Genomic DNA, 16,783 nt, shown 5'->3' with positions numbered 1-16,783 from the left:
AATACTCAACCAACGCTTGGAGGGAGGGGGGGGTCAAGGTTCCAACTGTCTATGAAGGAAATAGAAAAGCTAACATGAGATATATATGAATGCACTTTGCTTGTTTTATTGATAAATCCACCAGATCTTTTCAATACCCTTCGTTTTTTTGGTAACATTTTGTTTTATTGAGTTATAGTTATATTACAATGTTGTGTCAAATTCCAGTGTAGAGCACAATTTTTCAGTTATACATGAACATACATACATTCATTGTCACATTCTCTTTTGCTGTGAGCCACCACAAGATCCTGTATGTATTTCCCTGTGCTACACAGTACAATCTTGTTTATCTATTCTACATTTTGAAATCCCAGTCCCTTCCCACCCTCTGTCCCCTGGCAACCACAAATTTGTATTCTATATCTATGAGTCTGTTTCTGTTTTGTATTTATGTGTTTGTTTTTTTAGATTCCACATATGAGTGATCTCATATGGTATTTTTCTTTCTCTTTCTGGCTTACTTCACTTAGAATGACATTTTCCAGTAACATCCATATTGCTGCAAATGGCGTTATGTTGTCAGTTTTTATGGCTGAATAGTATTCCATTGTATAAATATACCACATCTTCTTTATCCAGTCATCTGTTGATGGACATTTAGGCTCTTTTCATGTCTTGACTATTGTAATTAGTGCTGCTATGAATATTGGGGTGTACGTGTCATTTTGAAGTAGGGTTCCTTCTAGATATATGCCCAGGAGCGGGATTCCTGGGTCATATGGTAAGTCTATTCCTAGTCTTTTGAGGAATCTCCATGCTGTTTTCCATGGTGGCTGTACCAAACTGCATTCCCACCAGCAGCGTAGGAGGGTTCCCTTTTCTCCACAGCCTCTCCAACATTTGTCATTTGTGGATTTTTGAATGATGGCCATTCTGAATGGTGTGAGGTGATACCTCATTGTAGTTTTGATTTGCATTTCTCTGATAATTAGTGATATTGAATATTTTATATATATATGAATACACTTTGCTTATTTGTTTTATTGATAAATCCACCAGATCTTTTCAATACCCTTCGTTTTTAAAAAGTAGATGATGAATTTATGCAACCCATTCTTTCTTAATAGACCCTCGACTTGTTAACAATTTCTGCTGCCAAAACCGTGAACGAAAACTCAGATTGCCACATTACAGGACAAACAAACTTATGTAAATTATGTTGTTTCTAACCTTAATTACTTCTTAAAAGTTTTATCATTAAAAACACTCAGAAAAGAATGTACAACATGTTTTATGGTAAGATTTGGTAATAACAATACACGTGTCCTTGGAATCATCAAAATTCATAAATGGCCTGGGCAGTGATAGTCCACTGATATTCCTTGTCTAGTCTTCATACCTTTACCATCTATTCTTTTTCACTCATCAGTGTTCCTTCAGTTTTCCCACCTTGAACTTTCAACAAGTGAGTACTAATGGAATGTCATTGGAAAGGTCTTCCGGTGGTTTCTCTGTCTGAGTGTGTCACACATTCTAGCATCTGAGGCCTCACAGGAAATGGTCAAAGAGGAAAATGGATCTGGATTCCTTATTATGTATGGCGAGGTCACTTTTACGTGTCCATGTTTGTGAAGAAGGGTCACGGTATCCTGACTGGCGGACTTCTGTTCCAAAGCTGTGTCTGTGATGGGGACGGTTTCCGCCCACTGACCCAACAAGGTTGGCTCAGAGACACGCCCTCCACCTTGCTGTCACTCGGGGACGGAAGGGCGGGGCCTTGCAAATTGTCCAATCAAGGGGGTCGCTGGTTACGTACGTGTGTGGGCTACGCTCTAACGGATTGTGGGCTCAGTTGCTGCTGCGTCCGGCCTCGCTCCGCGCCGCTGGATTATGCATTTAAAGGCTTACGGTGGCTCCGCGGCATCTTCTGTCGCTGTGACCTGCGCTTGCCTTGGCAGTCGTGAGGTGGATGATCGAGAAGACGAAAAATGGTGAGTTGGGGGCCGAGTGTTGGGAGACCGGGGCGGAGGGACTGGCTGGAACTGGCCACGGTGGGACCCGGGCCTCCCTGCGGTCAACGGACCCGAGTCCAGCGGACCCGAGTCCGCCAGGGGCGCGGCACGGATTGTGCGGGCTCGGCCGGCAGTCGGGACGCAGGGCGGCCTCTCCGCTCGCTGCTGCGGCCGTGTCTGCTCCAGATTGTGCGGTGACCACGGAGAGGGTTATCAGGCGACATTTGTGACTCAGTGTTCGGGGTACCTGAGGTGGAGGGGCTGTGGTCTGTGGGGCCATCAGTGTCTCCTTTCTCCCCAGGGGTGGACTCTTTTCCCCTTCACTTTTCCAAATGTTTGAGAAACAGGGTCACAAATCCACGAGCCTGTTCTCCCACCTAGCTCTTCCTAGGGCTGGCAATAAATACCTAAATTTCCAGGTGTTTCCCCACATTCACAAACACCATCTTCCCCTCTCCAGTTCATAGCTTCATTTTTAACTATCCTCTGTGGTGCATTTTTTTTTTTAAGTATGCAGGCAGTATTTTAATTATCACTTCTCCACAGGGCCATGAATCTTCTTTTCACAGATTTATTTTTCACCTGTGGATATTTTACATGAGGGGGAATCAGAGATTTACCACCTCAGCTATGTTGTATAAAGGTCTAGTGTCTCTGTCCCCAGAATCTCCCTGGGTACAGACATCCTATGGGAGTCCTTTGGGTAGAGGTTCGTCTTTAGTGACTTTCATGAGTGATGTGTCCTTTCCTGACAGTTCCATATCAGCACTGTCCCTGCATGAGTTTGTCACTTACTCTTTAAACTCTTTTTTTTAAAATAAATATTTAAATATTTAATCATAGATCTTGATAGAAAATATGAAATATTTCTAAAGAGCCAAGAGAGTCGTGAATATAAGAAAAAGTAAATATTTTATTATTACATTCCACTTGTTAATACTTTTGTTTCTTTCTTTTTTTTTTCCTCCTCATGAACAGCGTAGGAATATTCTGAGATCTAGCCATTTCTTTTGGGTGATTTCAAATACAGTATCAGGACTTAGACTTGCAACACCTAGAAGTGTGTTCAATATGATTGTTTTCCAAACAATTTCTTTTTTCTTTCTTTTTTATTGAAGTATAAGTGACTTACAAAATTATATTGGTTTCAAGTTTACAACATAGTGATTTGATACTTTGTATATATCACAAAGTGATCAAGGTAAGTCTAATTACAGTCTGTCTTCATACAGAGTAATTACAGTATTATTGACTATATTCTCTCTGCTGTATTTCCATGACTAATATGTTTTATAACTGGAAGTTTGTATCTCTTGATCTCCCTCACCTGTTTCACTCATCTCCCATCCCCCTCCCTTCTGGCAACCAGTAATCTGTGTCTATGAGTCTGTTTCTGTTTTGTTATGTTTGTTCATTTGTTTTGTGTTTTAGATTCCATGTTTAAGTGCAATCATACACTATTTCCAAACAATTTCTTAGCATGGAAATAGTTAACTGACATATTTATTTTCTGAATGGAATAGATATTTGTGGGGGTTTTTGAACTAGAAAATTACCTTACATCTATCTTCCATGCTTTACACATAAACATTGGATTGAATGATTTTTCTGGATTGTTCAAACACTAGGTTTCTCAATTTAAAGTACCAGTAGCGGTCCAGAGCAACTAGGTGGAAAGAGAAGCCTGAGGTCAGTGTCTCCCAGCTAAAGCGCCCCTGAGCCTGCAGAGAAAAGTACTTGAAGGCCTTGTTTCTTCCTGAGGAGCCTCCACTTGTAGTGTCCTACTTGTTCACACCCACCATGGAAAGTAGCCTCTATACTGAGAGAAGCTACAGAGCCCTGGCAACTGGGGATGCACATGGGAAGGTGTGTAGGGGGTGGGGAGGTGACACCCTTTCTGAGGTTGTAACTATGGGAGAGGTGGGCTTGAGCTTTGCATCCACAGCATAGGTGCGCTCAGAGTAATTTGAGTACCTTGAGAGAGTCTGTGAAGGTCAGGAATTCTGTCTTCTGGATAAAAGTTTTATGAATTGGGGAGTTCATTTTGTTAGAGCAGACAGGTAGTTAGATATGAGCAGAGAAAGGAGGGGCACGGGCCAAATGGCAGGAAACCGTACAGCATATGAACAACAGGGGTCCTTAGGCAGAAGAAAAGCAGGAACCTCTGGACTGATAAGAAACCACACATTTTGGGTTGCAAGTGTCCTGGAGGCAGGCAAAGAAAGGTGGAGAAAGGCGGGAATACTCTAGTGTCCGAATATGACCTTTTGTTCATTATGTCCTCATTACAGTAAAATGAGCCTGTCATGCACTGATGCCATGACACTTCCCATCCAGATGAAATAAGGATGAAAATCCCTCATCCCCTCAGAAAGGTGGAGCTGGGATGAAAATCGGGGATATGACCACAAACCCCTCCCTCCCCAATGAATATTCCGCCCATTCATTTTTACACCCTATGTAACCATCTTGCTGAAGAAAGCTCACCTGAGCCTGCCCACTCTCCTCTTGAGAGTGTACTGTCTATCCCTTAATAAATCCTTCGTTTACTTTCTTAACCTCTGTGTCTATTCTCTGAATTCTTTGTGTGAGACAAGAACCCAATTGCTAGCAACAATTTGGATCACAACCTTAAACTGAATCCAGCCCAGAGTTTTCTCACTTGTGAGAACTGAAGCCTTAGGCTTAGAGAGAGGGAGTATTTTCATTATACCCTGAGAAGAGAGTGTGTGGAGTTCACAGAGTTCTTTCCTATAGCTGCTCAGGTGTTCCCCTGTACCCCCAATCCTCCATCACCAGGAACTGACTCCAGGGATTGTAGCCCAACATGGGGAGACTGGGCTGCTAGTTGGGAATCTGGGTTTTCTTCTGAACTAGGGGAAACCGACTGCTTATCTCACTTGACTCAAATATTTGCATTTCTTTCCCTGTATATACCTGTGTATATTGAATATTGCAGCTCTTAACTCTCCATGAAAACATGGTCAAACAGAAATTTGTACATTAAGTTTATAGCAGTGTTACTCATAGTAGCCAAAAAAGTGGAAATAATCTTAATATCTATTAACAGATGAAAGGATAAACAAAACATTTCATTCTTCTAATGGAATATTCTTTGGCCATAAAATTGAATAAAGTATTGATCAGCGCTACAACATGGATATACCTTGAAAACAATTATGCTGAGTGAATGGAATCAATCACAAAACCCATATATTATATAATTCCATTTATTTGAGAGCTCTGAATAAGGAAATCATGGAAACATAGTAGGTTAAGATTTCCTAAGACTGAATATTGGAGGAGGAAGATGGGATAATGGGAGTGAAAAAGTGTAGAGGAATTTCTTTTTGAAGTGATGAAAATCTTTAAAAGTTGACTGTGGGAATGATTGTACATATCTGGGAATATACTGAAAACCTTCGAATTGTACTTTTCAATGTGATGTACTGTATGGTATGTACATTATGTCTCAAAAATGTGTTCATATAAATAGATACATTAAGAGTTTTGCAGTTCAATCTTGTAGACATATAGGTTTCCAGATTCATTAACATCCATCATCACCACACATGTTTACTTTTTTGTGTGTGTGGTGAGATCACTTAATCCACTGTCTTATCTGACTTCAAGTATACAATGTAGGATACATTAAATCATCACATTGTAATCTCTAAATACAGACAGTTTTATTAGTTAGTTATACCTCAGTAAAGCTGGTGGGGAGGGGGATTTCCAGATACTTCCCCTGCTTACATAAAGACTTACTATTTTTCTATCAGTGAAAATCTGAATCAGTTGCCTTAGGAATATCATAGCCATGCACATTTCAAGGTTCTCTAGAAACACAGGCAAAATCTGATCTAAATTTCCTTCCAGTGTAAAATGTAAATTTAATGAAACCTGTGTTGATGAAAAGGGTAATCAGTAGATTTAAGAAAGAAGTGGAAAATTTTATTCAAGGCAAACTGAGGATTATAACCTGGAAACAGACCCTCAGAAAGCTGTGAGAACTGTTTTGCCCATTAGAGGCCAAAGGTTTTGAGACAGGGGGTGTACATTAAATGACATATTACTGACAGTTTACACAATCCAGCTCTGCCTGTACAAAGCAAGTATGAATAGTAGGTTGTGGGTCATTGTGGCCCCATACAGGGTTAAGCAGGAAGGTTATCTCCTAAGAAGTTATCTTTTTGATGATAGGAGAATGTTGCTCTTTAGGTTTAGGTATTTCTGCCATTGGGGAGGTTTGGTCGATGCATAATGCAGATACACAGTGCCAAGTAGAGGGGAGGGAGGAGGCCAAAGGGCAGAGGAAAAGTGTTTAAATTTTCCCTCTCTTGCCTTAGAATACAAATTTTTATTTCATCACCTGATAGTCTAACGAACACATCTCATATCCTGTGGTTAGTCTGAGTCCTTGCGTCCAGGCTGGGGCTGCTGGGTTCGATCTTCCCACCGTGCCAGGTGCACTGGGTTTCTTTCACTTAAGTACCAAATGAGTGGAGAGTGGGAAAGGAATCGGTGTAAGGCTCTGCTCTTGCAAGGATCAAGATAAATGGAGCCGGGTTCTTTATTATAAATGGTGAGGTCACCTTGTGTTGCTAAACAAGGGTCACAGTTCCGTGAATAGCCGGATAGCCCTACGCCAAGCCAAGCCCTTGAGCCCTAGAGACAAGATTCTTCTGTTCTTGCGTGGCCTAGGGCACCCTCGTGCTCTGTGCTAGTTTTATGAAAACTGAGCCAAGAATTACCTGTAAACAGCTGTGCCCACATGGGAGAAAGAGCTGGGAGAAAACTGTAGAGGCAGCCTCAGGCCAGGAGAAAGTTTTTTCTCAATACATATAAGCCTGGCTGGGTCATGTTCCCAACCACTGGCGAAAGGTGGTTCGATTGAGCCGAGTGTCCGACCTCCAGCTGTCAGGCAAGCTGAGGGGGCGTGGCATTTGAGGCTACCCAATCAGGGGCGCCGCTGGTGCGGGTGGGTGGGGGCGACGCACCGCACGGGCGGGGACTTCTTTACTGGCTCCAGGCTAGCTTTGGGTCGTGTGTCACCGGTGGTTCACGGATCCTGGTGAGTCGGTTGCGGTCTGAGTTGCATTGTGATCTGCGCTGGTCTTGGGAGACAGAGGAAGGACTCGGGGAGACTCGGGAAACCTAGAAATGGTGAGTGTGCTGCCCCAGGAGGCGGGGCGGGACTCGAATCTCAGTCCCAACCAGCTCGTAGCGTGGGGCGGGCCCGCCGCCGAGGCCCCGGGCGTCTTGTCACGTCACTGAGCGGCGACCGGCCCCTGTGCCCGCATCCCCGCGTCTCCCCAGGCTGTGCTGCGACCACGGGGCGGCTAATTAGTGACAGTCAGGCCTCGGTGTCGGGTTCGTGCGTGGGAGGAGCTGTAGTTTGTGGGATTCCTGGTCCCTCTCTTCTCTTAGGGGTCTCCTGTTTTCTCTTGAGTTTTCCAAATAGTTGGAAAGCAGGGGCTCAAATCCACGCTCCTGTCACCCGACCCTAGCTCGTCCTAGGACTAATAATAAATCACTTAATGTTCAGATTCCTCACCTCCTTCCCAAAGCCAACTTCCCCTCTCTAATTCACAACGTTGGAATCAACTATTTGTCCTCCCGCAGCATGTCAGACAGATCCAGTATTTTACCTTTTTTTGTTCCAGAGCCGTCGAATGCCCTTTTTAAAAAGATTTATATTTGCTTATGGCTGTTTTTGTGAGAGGAAAGCGGAGAATAACCATCTGGAACTAGGTTGCATCAAATCCCTTTGACTCTACTCCCTAGGATCTTTCCTGGACACACATCTTATGGAAAGTGCTTTGGGTGGAGATTCTTCTTTGGAAATTTTCCCTGAGTGTTTTGTCCTGTCAGCACTAGTCTTCCCTGAATTTTTCACCTCGGGAAGGTTTTTTTCCACTAATTTAAGTCTCAGTTTTTCTATAGCGGTAAAATGTATTTAATCAATAGAGCTTGAAAGACAGTACAAAATAGTTCCAAACAGGCAAGAAAGAGGTGAATTTGAGAAAAAATAATCTATCCCAGTATTACGTTCCATTTATTTGGGATTCTTTCACTCTATTTCCCTGAGCATGTAAAGGAAGTTTCTGAGGCCTGTTCTCTACTTTTGTGTGTTTACAAGTAAATTTTCAGGCTTAGAATTGCAGAGAAGTCTTCCAGTATAATTAGTTATTTATGAACCAATTTCTTTCACTGGAGACAATACTTACGTGACACCTTTTTCTGAAAGGAATAGATATTTGAACTGGTCAAAGTGCCTTACAATTTTATCCCCTTGTTTCTGCATAAATGCTGGGTTTGAATGACTTTTTTGGATTGTTCACACACTGGGTTTGTGTCATTTAAAGTGTTAACCGTGTTCTAAAGCCGCTGCACAGTGGAGCAGAAGCTGTGGTCGCTGACACAAGCTTGGCTCCCCTTGCCTGCATGGGGCAGTACCTGAAGGCCTTGTGTATCCTTCCTGGGGAGCCCCCTTCTGCAGGTGTCCTTCCTGCTTACCTCCGGGAGTCCTTTATACCGAGGAAAGCTACTAGACCCTGGAATGCTGAGGTTTCATGTGCACACGGGGTGGAGGTGTGTGTGTTTGGAGGGGTGGGGGTGGCATAGTGATGCTATTTCTGAGTTTTTAGTTGTGGTTCCTTAGGTCTAGACACTTTTAGACCTTATGTTTGAGTTTTGCGTTCAGACTGTAATTGGTGTACATTGAGAAAGCCTGAAGATCAGCTCTTTTGTCTCACGGACAAAGGGTTTATGACTTTGGGAGTTCATTTGGGTCAGAACCTTAAGCAGAATCTGGCTGAGAGTTTCCTCACTTGTGAGAACAGAAGCCTAAAGAGAGCGCTTCTATACTTACAAGACAGGGGAGAGTAGGGGAGCTCCTGGAGTTCTTTTCCTGTGGCTGCTCAGGTGTCCGACCCTCTTTCACCAGGGACCGACCCACTCCAGGTGTTACATCTCAACCGGGAGTCTTTAGACCTCAAGTTGCAATTACGTTCAGCTTTCTGAATGTGGGGTTTGGGGTTTTTTCCCCCCTGAGTTGTAGAGAAGCATGCTGCATATCTGTTTTGATTCCAATATTTGTGCTTCTTTCCTTTGGATTCCTTTGTCCATTGACTATTGTAGCCCTTTGAAACTAGTTTGCATTGGCACTTGGGGTTATAATAAGTAAGTTGATTGATACATACAGTATAAGATAAGGAAATTGTGGAACCGAATAGAATTTTGGCTCCATTTAGGCAAGAGAACCTCAAGATGTGTGATCTTGGTGTTTAAGTTCTCGGGTGCCTTTTCCATTTTTAGGTCAGTGCTTGACTTTGACTTTTTAGAGTCTGTACTATTCCTCAGGCAAATGAATTCCTATTTTAACGGATGTGAGGAAAAAGCAGTTGAATTTCTATTTTCATTCATAGGAGGGAATTTCTATTTAATTCACCTCAAAGCTTATGGGAATCTTTGAAATTCCTAGTACATTTCAGGGCTTAATTGAAACCCCTAATGTATTATCATATGCTACTCATACTGAAAATATTTTCTGTTAAATATAGTGGAGGGAGGAACTATTACAGATCTTACTCTATTTATGATGGGATTACATCTCAATAATCCCATTGTAGATTTAAAATATTGATAGTTGAAAATGCATTTAATACACCTAACCTACTGAGCATCATAGGTTAGCCTAGTCTACTTTAAACGTGCTCAGAACGCTTGCATTAGTCTATAGTTGGGAAAAGTCATCTAACACAAAGCCTGTTCTATAATAAAGTGTTGAATATCTGATGTACTTTATTGAGTACTGTACTGAATATGAAAAACAGAATGGCTGTCTGGGCACAGGATGGTTGTAGTTGTATCCGGCAGACTGGGAGCTGTGCCCATGGCTGCTGCCCAGCATCACCACAGGGTATTGTTAGGCATTTCACTAGCCTGGGAAGAGTGAAATTCAAACTTGGAAGTACAGTTTCTGCTCAATTCACGTTGCTTTCACACCATAGTAAAGTCGAAAAATCACAAGTTGAAGCATTGCAAGTTGGGCCTATCTTGGTAACTCCCTTGTTCTTTGAGGTAGAAAGGGATTTGTCCAGTTTTTTACAGTCTGCAGTTTCATATCTGTTAGTATTTAAAGGATTAAATCTTGAAGTGGTTTCCTATGTAGAAAAGTTTAAATGAATTTTAGAAAGCAAAAGCTAATTAAAAATAATGATTAATCGTAGGAATATACAGCATTTGTAAATTTCTCTCCTCATTTTCAGTAAGTAGTGCATGGAAAGGTTGAATTTTTAAAAAAATTCCTAAGATAGAAAACTAACCCACATATTCTGCTCTCCTCCTCGGCTCTTACTCCAGCCACCCTGAAATACTTCTAGATCATTTCGTTTGTGTTTCTTTATGTAAAAAGAAGCCAGTGGGAATGCCTTTTTTTCTTGCTGGATTTCTTATAATGGACGGTCAGGGGTCCACGTATTTGATGTCTGACTGCTGAAAGTTAAGCTTCGCCCCTCCCTTTCCCCCTAGTGCCTCTTACCTGGCCAGGCTGGTGAGAGAGCCTGGAGGCTTCTGCTCTGTGAGCGGCTGCTGACACCAGGAAGAAATAGTGATCGTTCCTCTCAGCACCTGCAGCATGGTCTAGATTCTTGTGATGTTTGGGAGGCAACACATCCCTTGTTTGCACTGGGGTCCATTTATGTTGTTAACTTGCAGATTGGCCCCCCTCGAATGGGCACCCCTACCATAAAAGGCTCAAGGCTGTTTAATTTGCCATAACGGGCACACCCAGTAGTGTCCTCAGAGACTCCTTCACCATAAAGGCTTCGGCACCCACCTCCCACACCTCCTGGGGTTGTTACCCACAAGCCTGACCTTGTAACTTCTGTCTCTCTCTTCTCTTAGTTATGTTCACCAGATGTTTATCAGTTTTATTAATCTTGTCAAAGAGCCAGCTTTTTTTCTTTTAATATACTCCATTGATTCCCCCCCCCAATTTTTATTATTTTATTCTATTTACTTTGGGTTTAATTTTCTCTTTTCCTTCCTGAGGTAGATGTTTACATTGCTGATTATAGATTTTTCTTTTTTTCTAATGTATTTGTTCCGTGGTATAAATTTCCCTTTAGGCATTGTTGCTTTTGCTGCATCCCACAGCCTTTGATAAGTTGTATTTTCATTTACTTTAGAATAATTTTTTAATTCTCTTGAGATTTCTTTTTTGACCCCATGTATTATTTAGGAATGTCTTGTTGAATCCACATATATTTTGGAGGGTTTTCAACTATCTTCCTGTTACTGATTTCTGGATTAATGCCTGTGTGGTATGAGATCATATTTTATATGACTTCTGTTCTTTCAAATTTGTTAACACATGTTTTATGTCCCAGAATGTGTTCTATTTTGGTAACTGTTCCTTAGAAACTTGTAAGTTTAAAAAAACTAAAGATCTAATCTGTTCTTAAAAATAATAATTAGTATATACATGTAAACAAAAAAAGTGCAATATACTGAATATATGTATTTACATGCAATATAATGTGTATGTGCAGTTGAACTAGTAATTCTACCTAATAAAACTGAAAAAGGAGGGGAAAAAAAAGAATTTGAGAAGAATGTGATTTGCATAGATTACAGTTAAATCCAGTTGTTCCGCGGTGCCTGTTGATTTCAGCTGTCTTTCCTAATCTTCTGCCTGCTAGAATTTATAATTTATGATCTGAAATCTGCATTGTCATAAATTCATATACTTATTCCAGACAGCTTCCTTTTAATTGGTGTTGGCATGTGACATTTTTCTCAATACTTTTAACTTTCATTTATGTTTCTATTTAAAGTAGGTTTCTCATCAACATATGACTTAAGTGTGATTTTAAAAATCTGTTATTACAGTATGTTTCAGTTGTCCTGAGATCACTGATGATGAAAGTGGTGGGTAGTACAGTTGGATTAGTATCTACCACACCTCTCACTCTTTTCTATTTGTTACCCCTGTCCTTTGTTTCTTTTTATCTTTCCCCTTTTTTCCTGCCTTCTCTGGCATTTTACTTTATTCTTATTTTTTTTTGCTCCTCTCTTAGTATATCTATTACATATATGTTTGAACTTTTTGAGTGCTTGCCCTTGAGTTTCCTGTGTACTCTTACAGCTCAGCCACATCCTCTGTCAAGGAACACTGTACCGTGTCGCTGGTCATGCAAACACCTCAGACCACACACCATTCCTCCTTACCTTTCTGATGCACCTGTACCCAAGGCAGGAAGAAAATCTGCACGCTCCTTCCTTTGGCAGTTGCAGGAGATTGAATCAATGCACGCTCCTGTCCTTGTGTGTGAACTCTCACCCTAGCCCACCCCTACCTCAGTAAAACCCGAGTCCATGCACCTTTCCTTGTTCTTAAAGCTTTCATGCCTGCTTGAGAGACCTACCTTATTTGTCCCCAGAGATCTCGATTTTGGAGGAATAAACCTTTTCTAGCCATGTTGGATGTGTGTGATGTCATCACTTGAGGAATCCCTAAGCTCAGGGATTGAGCTGTGATGCTCCTTCATTCCCTGGGGGAGTCGGGCTATGACAACATAGGAGGGCAGCCTCTGGAGGGGCTGGTCAGGGAACACCTCCGCCTGATTGGAGAATGGCGATTTTATGTTCGTTTGGAGGAAGGCACTGCTGACACCTTTACATATTTTATAATCGTGGGCAAATTCACCATCAAACCATTGTGGACTAGAGTGGACTCTCTTGCGATGTGCAGCCTCTTAACTTTTAAAAAAAAAAGTCAGTAGGGCTCAGGATACACTGTTAACAGTTCTGCAGGAAAGCAGCCTTCTGGTATATTATTATCTCAGTGTGTGTGTGTTTGTCGGTGTGTATATGCACACATGTGAGCACATGCACACCAGAAATTGGCTGGCAACAGTTCTGAGATACGCAAGTGTAGGGATTTTGTAATCTTCGGTTTTCATGCCTTCTTTCCCATGTTTGAGCTGTAAGTTACAAGTAACCTTCTAACCCATCAAATTGAACAGAGAGAACAAGAAAAAACTGAGTCTGTGATAAAAGTTACACAAGGTGAAAGCTATACTTTTCCACAAGAATATTTTCCTTCAGTTATCTGCATCTGGTTACTTCCAGTGACTTAGAGAACTTAGGAAAATATGGCCAGCTGGACCTTGTGAAAAGTTGGATGCCACAGGCCTCCTGAACTCTCATGTTTGGTAATCAGAATAGAACAAAAAGCTTATAGTTCTTCACTATGTTTTTATTCATTTTAAGCTCATGCAGATTTGTCCCTCTGCCTCAGAGTGCCATAAATGGTGGGTAATAAGGAAGGAGAGGAAAGAGTTTTCTCACAAGGAATCAGTGGTCTTAAATAGATAGTATTTATTTTGCTTATGTAGCATTTTTGTCATTTCCCAGCATACTCTGGACTCTCCCATTAGAGAACAATGAGATGTAATGTGATCACAGTAAAAACTATGTAAATAATTTCCATGTGTTCATGATGCTGTTAAGTTTATGAGAAAGTAAGTGTGGACAGAGAGTATGTTTGTGTTGATCAAGTTGGGATAGATGTCTAGGGATAACAGAATCATGTATAACAATCCTATAAGTGGCGTATAGGTGTCCAGTGCTGTCTGTCTGTCTTACCCTACCATACACATATTTGGGATGTTTTAGGACCCAGTGGCCTTTGAAGACGTGGCTGTGAACTTCACCCTGGAGGAGTGGGCTTTACTGGATTTCTCACAGAAGAAACTCTACAGAGATGTGATGGGGGAAACCTTCAGGAACCTGGCCTCATTAGGTAAGGATGACAACTTCCCTTTACCTTGTCATTCAGAAGACAAGTTTTTCTGCCCATCAGTGTTGTTCTAGGAGGTGCGATGTGGAAGGGAGGACACTGGGGAATAAGCTAGGCGTGGTTGCACTTCACTGGAGAACTTGAGTCTAATAATACAACTTCTAAAACTTTGGAATCATTTTTTTGGGTCTGCATTCTAGGGGAAACATGGAAAGATCATGTCATTGAAGACCAGTACAAACACCAGGGGAGAAAACTAAGGTAAGTGATGCTCACAGTAGAAAGCAGTGTCGCGTGTGAGAATTACATTATGGTTCCAAATTTTAGAAAGAAACAAAACAATCCCTGCTTTACATTTATTGCCTCCCAGAAAATTTCCTTCCAAATACTTTCTTATATGTGACATAGATGTTCACTGTTTGCAAAATAATTCCCTTGGAAATAGTTCTAATAAACCGTATATATGAGTATTACTGTTTTGATGAGTCCTTTTGCATTCAGTGTATTCAATTTTGAATAATTCAGATGAGAGACAGGAAAAACCTGTACTTTTGCTATAAATCATAAAAGTGTAGCTGACATATTCTAATAAGGATGAAATCATTAATAAAGAAATCATTAATAATTCCTTCTTGGTTTTACAGAAGTTGTAAGGTTGGGAGAATCTGTGAAGAGAAAGAAGATAGTCCATATGAAGAAAACTTGAGCCTTATTCCAAACCTCAGTCTGAAGAAGAAAACTCTTATCAGAGTGAGACAATGGGAACACAAAGTGAGTGGAAAAGTCTTCATGGATCATCCATCCCATAATGGGTACACCAGGAGTCGCACTGGACGCAAGCCATATGGGTATCAGAAATACGGAGAGAAGCCATATAAATGCACGGTATGTGGGAAGGGCTTTAGTTATCTGCAGTGTTTTGAAAAACATGAAAGAAATCACAAAGGAGAGAAAATCTATAAATGTAACGAGTGTGGGAAAGCCTTCATGTGGCTCAAAACTTTTCGAAGACACATGGTAACACATACTGGAGCTGCCTCTTGTAAGTGTAAGGATTGTGGAAAAACCTTCAGTTCTTCAACTTCACTTCAGGTACACGGAAGAGCCCACACTGGAGAGAAGCCCTATAAATGTAAACACTGTGGAAAACCCTATGGACATCTCCAGACTTTCCAGACTCATGAGAGGACTCACACAGGAGAGAAGTCCTGTGAGTGTAAAAAATGTGATAAAGCCTTCAGTTGTCCCAGTTCTCTTCGAATACATGAAAGAACTCACACTGGAAAGAAACCTTATGAGTGTAAACAATGTGGTAAAACCTTCAGATACTATCCGTCCTTCCAGACACACGAAAGAGTTCATACCGGGGAGAAACCCTATGAGTGTAAGCCATGTGGTAAAACTTTCAGTTCTAACATAGGTTTCCAAATACATGAAAGAAATCACGCTGGAGAAAAACCCTATGAATGCAGAAAATGTAGTAAAGCCTTCAGTTGTCCCAGTTCTTTTCGAAAACATGAAAGAACTCACACTGGGGAAAAACCGTATGAATGTAAGGAGTGTGGGAAAGCCCTTAGAGCTCTCGCGAGCCTCCGAGCGCACACGATCACCCACACTGGCATTGGACCTTATAAATGTAAGCAGTGTGAGAAAGCATTTATCTCTCCCAGCTCATTTCAAATACATCAAAGGAGTCACACTGGAGAGAAACCGTATGAGTGTCAGGAGTGTGGAAGGGCTTGTAGTTGTTCAGCTTTGCTTCGAATACATGAAAGAACACACACTGGAGAGAAACTCTATGAATGTAAACAGTGTGGAAAAGCCTTCAGATGTTATCAGAGTTTTCGGAGACATGAGAGGAATCACACTGGAGAAAAACCCTTTGAATGTAAAAAATGTAGTAAAGCCTTCAGGTGTCTGAGTTACCTTCGAACACATGAAAGAACTCACACTAGAGAAAAGCCCTATGAGTGTAAACAATGTGGTAAAGCCTACAGAGGTTACAGTTCCTTGCAGACACATGAGAGGACTCACACAGGAGAGAAACCCTATGCGTGCCAGCAATGCGGAAAAGCTTTCAGGTGGTATCAGAGTTTTCGAAGACATGAAAGAACTCACACTGGAGAGAAGCCCTATGAATGTAAAGAATGTGGGAAAGCCTTCAATCATCCCACTTCCTTCCGAAGGCATGAAAGGACTCGCAGGATAAAATCATTTGAATGTAAACAGCGTGGGAAAGACTTTAGTTGACCTTCATCCTTACATGTTAACACTCCCACCAGAAATAAATATAAATGTAAGATGAGAAAGCTTGATGAAAATTAATCCATGTGCAATATTCTGGAAAACTTTCAACATGAAAGAATTGTTATTAAGTTGTAAGTATGTTGTGTTTATCAAGCCTCTTTCATTTTTAAATTCTTATTTTTATTGAAGTGTTGATGTACAATTTTAGTTTCATGCATACAGCAAAGTGATTCACTTATACATATACATATATAGATTTTTTTTCAGATTCTCTTCCATTACTCAAGCCTCTTAAAGTACATCATTGGAGTGTGGATTTCTACTAATTAGTTTCATAAATGAATATTGAGGTGAGATAGTTTTGTAAGTCGTCTTTCAACAATAGTACATGAGATTAATGTGTAATGTTTTTTCCTTGAATCAGTTAATATTTTCTCTCTCCATTTTGAAGTCTGTTGGATCCATGGGTGAATTGAAATGTATTTCTAATGTGCAGTCAGGTTTTTCTTTTTTATAGTTTCATTCTGTGTTAAGGGGGAGTTGGAAAATATGGTACTTACTGGAATTTTCCTTCTGGCTTTGCCTGGATATCTGGTCTATTATATATATTCTACCTTTCTTAATGACAAAGTTCCTTTTTTGGAGGTTCATGTGAAGTATTATTTTCATATTTCCGCCTTTGCTTGTTGTCCTTCCTCTGACTGGTATTTGGTGAATAGATTTTAAGAGAGAG

At 41.1% G+C, this 16,783-nt stretch overlaps 1 protein-coding gene across 2 annotated transcripts; it reads left to right on the top strand.

The window, feature by feature from the left end:
• Positions 1–1,839: 1,839 nt before the first annotated feature.
• Positions 1,840–16,151, top strand: LOC105104074 (zinc finger protein 14). 2 transcript variants are annotated; one of them, XM_064479874.1, is made up of 4 exons: positions 1,840–1,973; positions 13,680–13,806; positions 14,004–14,064; positions 14,448–16,151. In XM_064479874.1, the coding sequence occupies exons 1-4, from the start codon at positions 1,971–1,973 to the stop codon at positions 16,051–16,053; spliced, it is 1,797 nt and encodes a 598-aa protein (XP_064335944.1). In that variant the 5' UTR covers positions 1,840–1,970; the 3' UTR covers positions 16,054–16,151. The 2 variants fall into 2 exon arrangements, with proteins under 2 accessions (XP_064335944.1, XP_064335943.1); XM_064479873.1 differs by lacking the exon at positions 1,840–1,973 and adding an exon at positions 7,027–7,160.
• The last annotated feature ends 632 nt before the right edge of the window (positions 16,152–16,783 follow it).

This window comes from Camelus dromedarius, chromosome 27, assembly GCF_036321535.1.
Source record: "Camelus dromedarius isolate mCamDro1 chromosome 27, mCamDro1.pat, whole genome shotgun sequence".
Taxonomy (NCBI): Eukaryota; Metazoa; Chordata; class Mammalia; order Artiodactyla; family Camelidae; genus Camelus; species Camelus dromedarius.
Note: the sequence above shows the minus strand (reverse complement) of the source record. Positions and strands in the feature narration are given on the sequence as shown.

What these genes read in the sequence shown, in the direction of transcription:
- LOC105104074 (XM_064479874.1), top strand. An exon ending in CAGGAACCTGGCCTCATTAG is followed by an intron (nt 13,807 to 14,003) that starts GTAAGGATGACA and finishes TCTGCATTCTAG; the next exon opens with GGGAAACATGGAAAGATCAT. An exon ending in CACCAGGGGAGAAAACTAAG is followed by an intron (nt 14,065 to 14,447) that starts GTAAGTGATGCT and finishes TTGGTTTTACAG; the next exon opens with AAGTTGTAAGGTTGGGAGAA.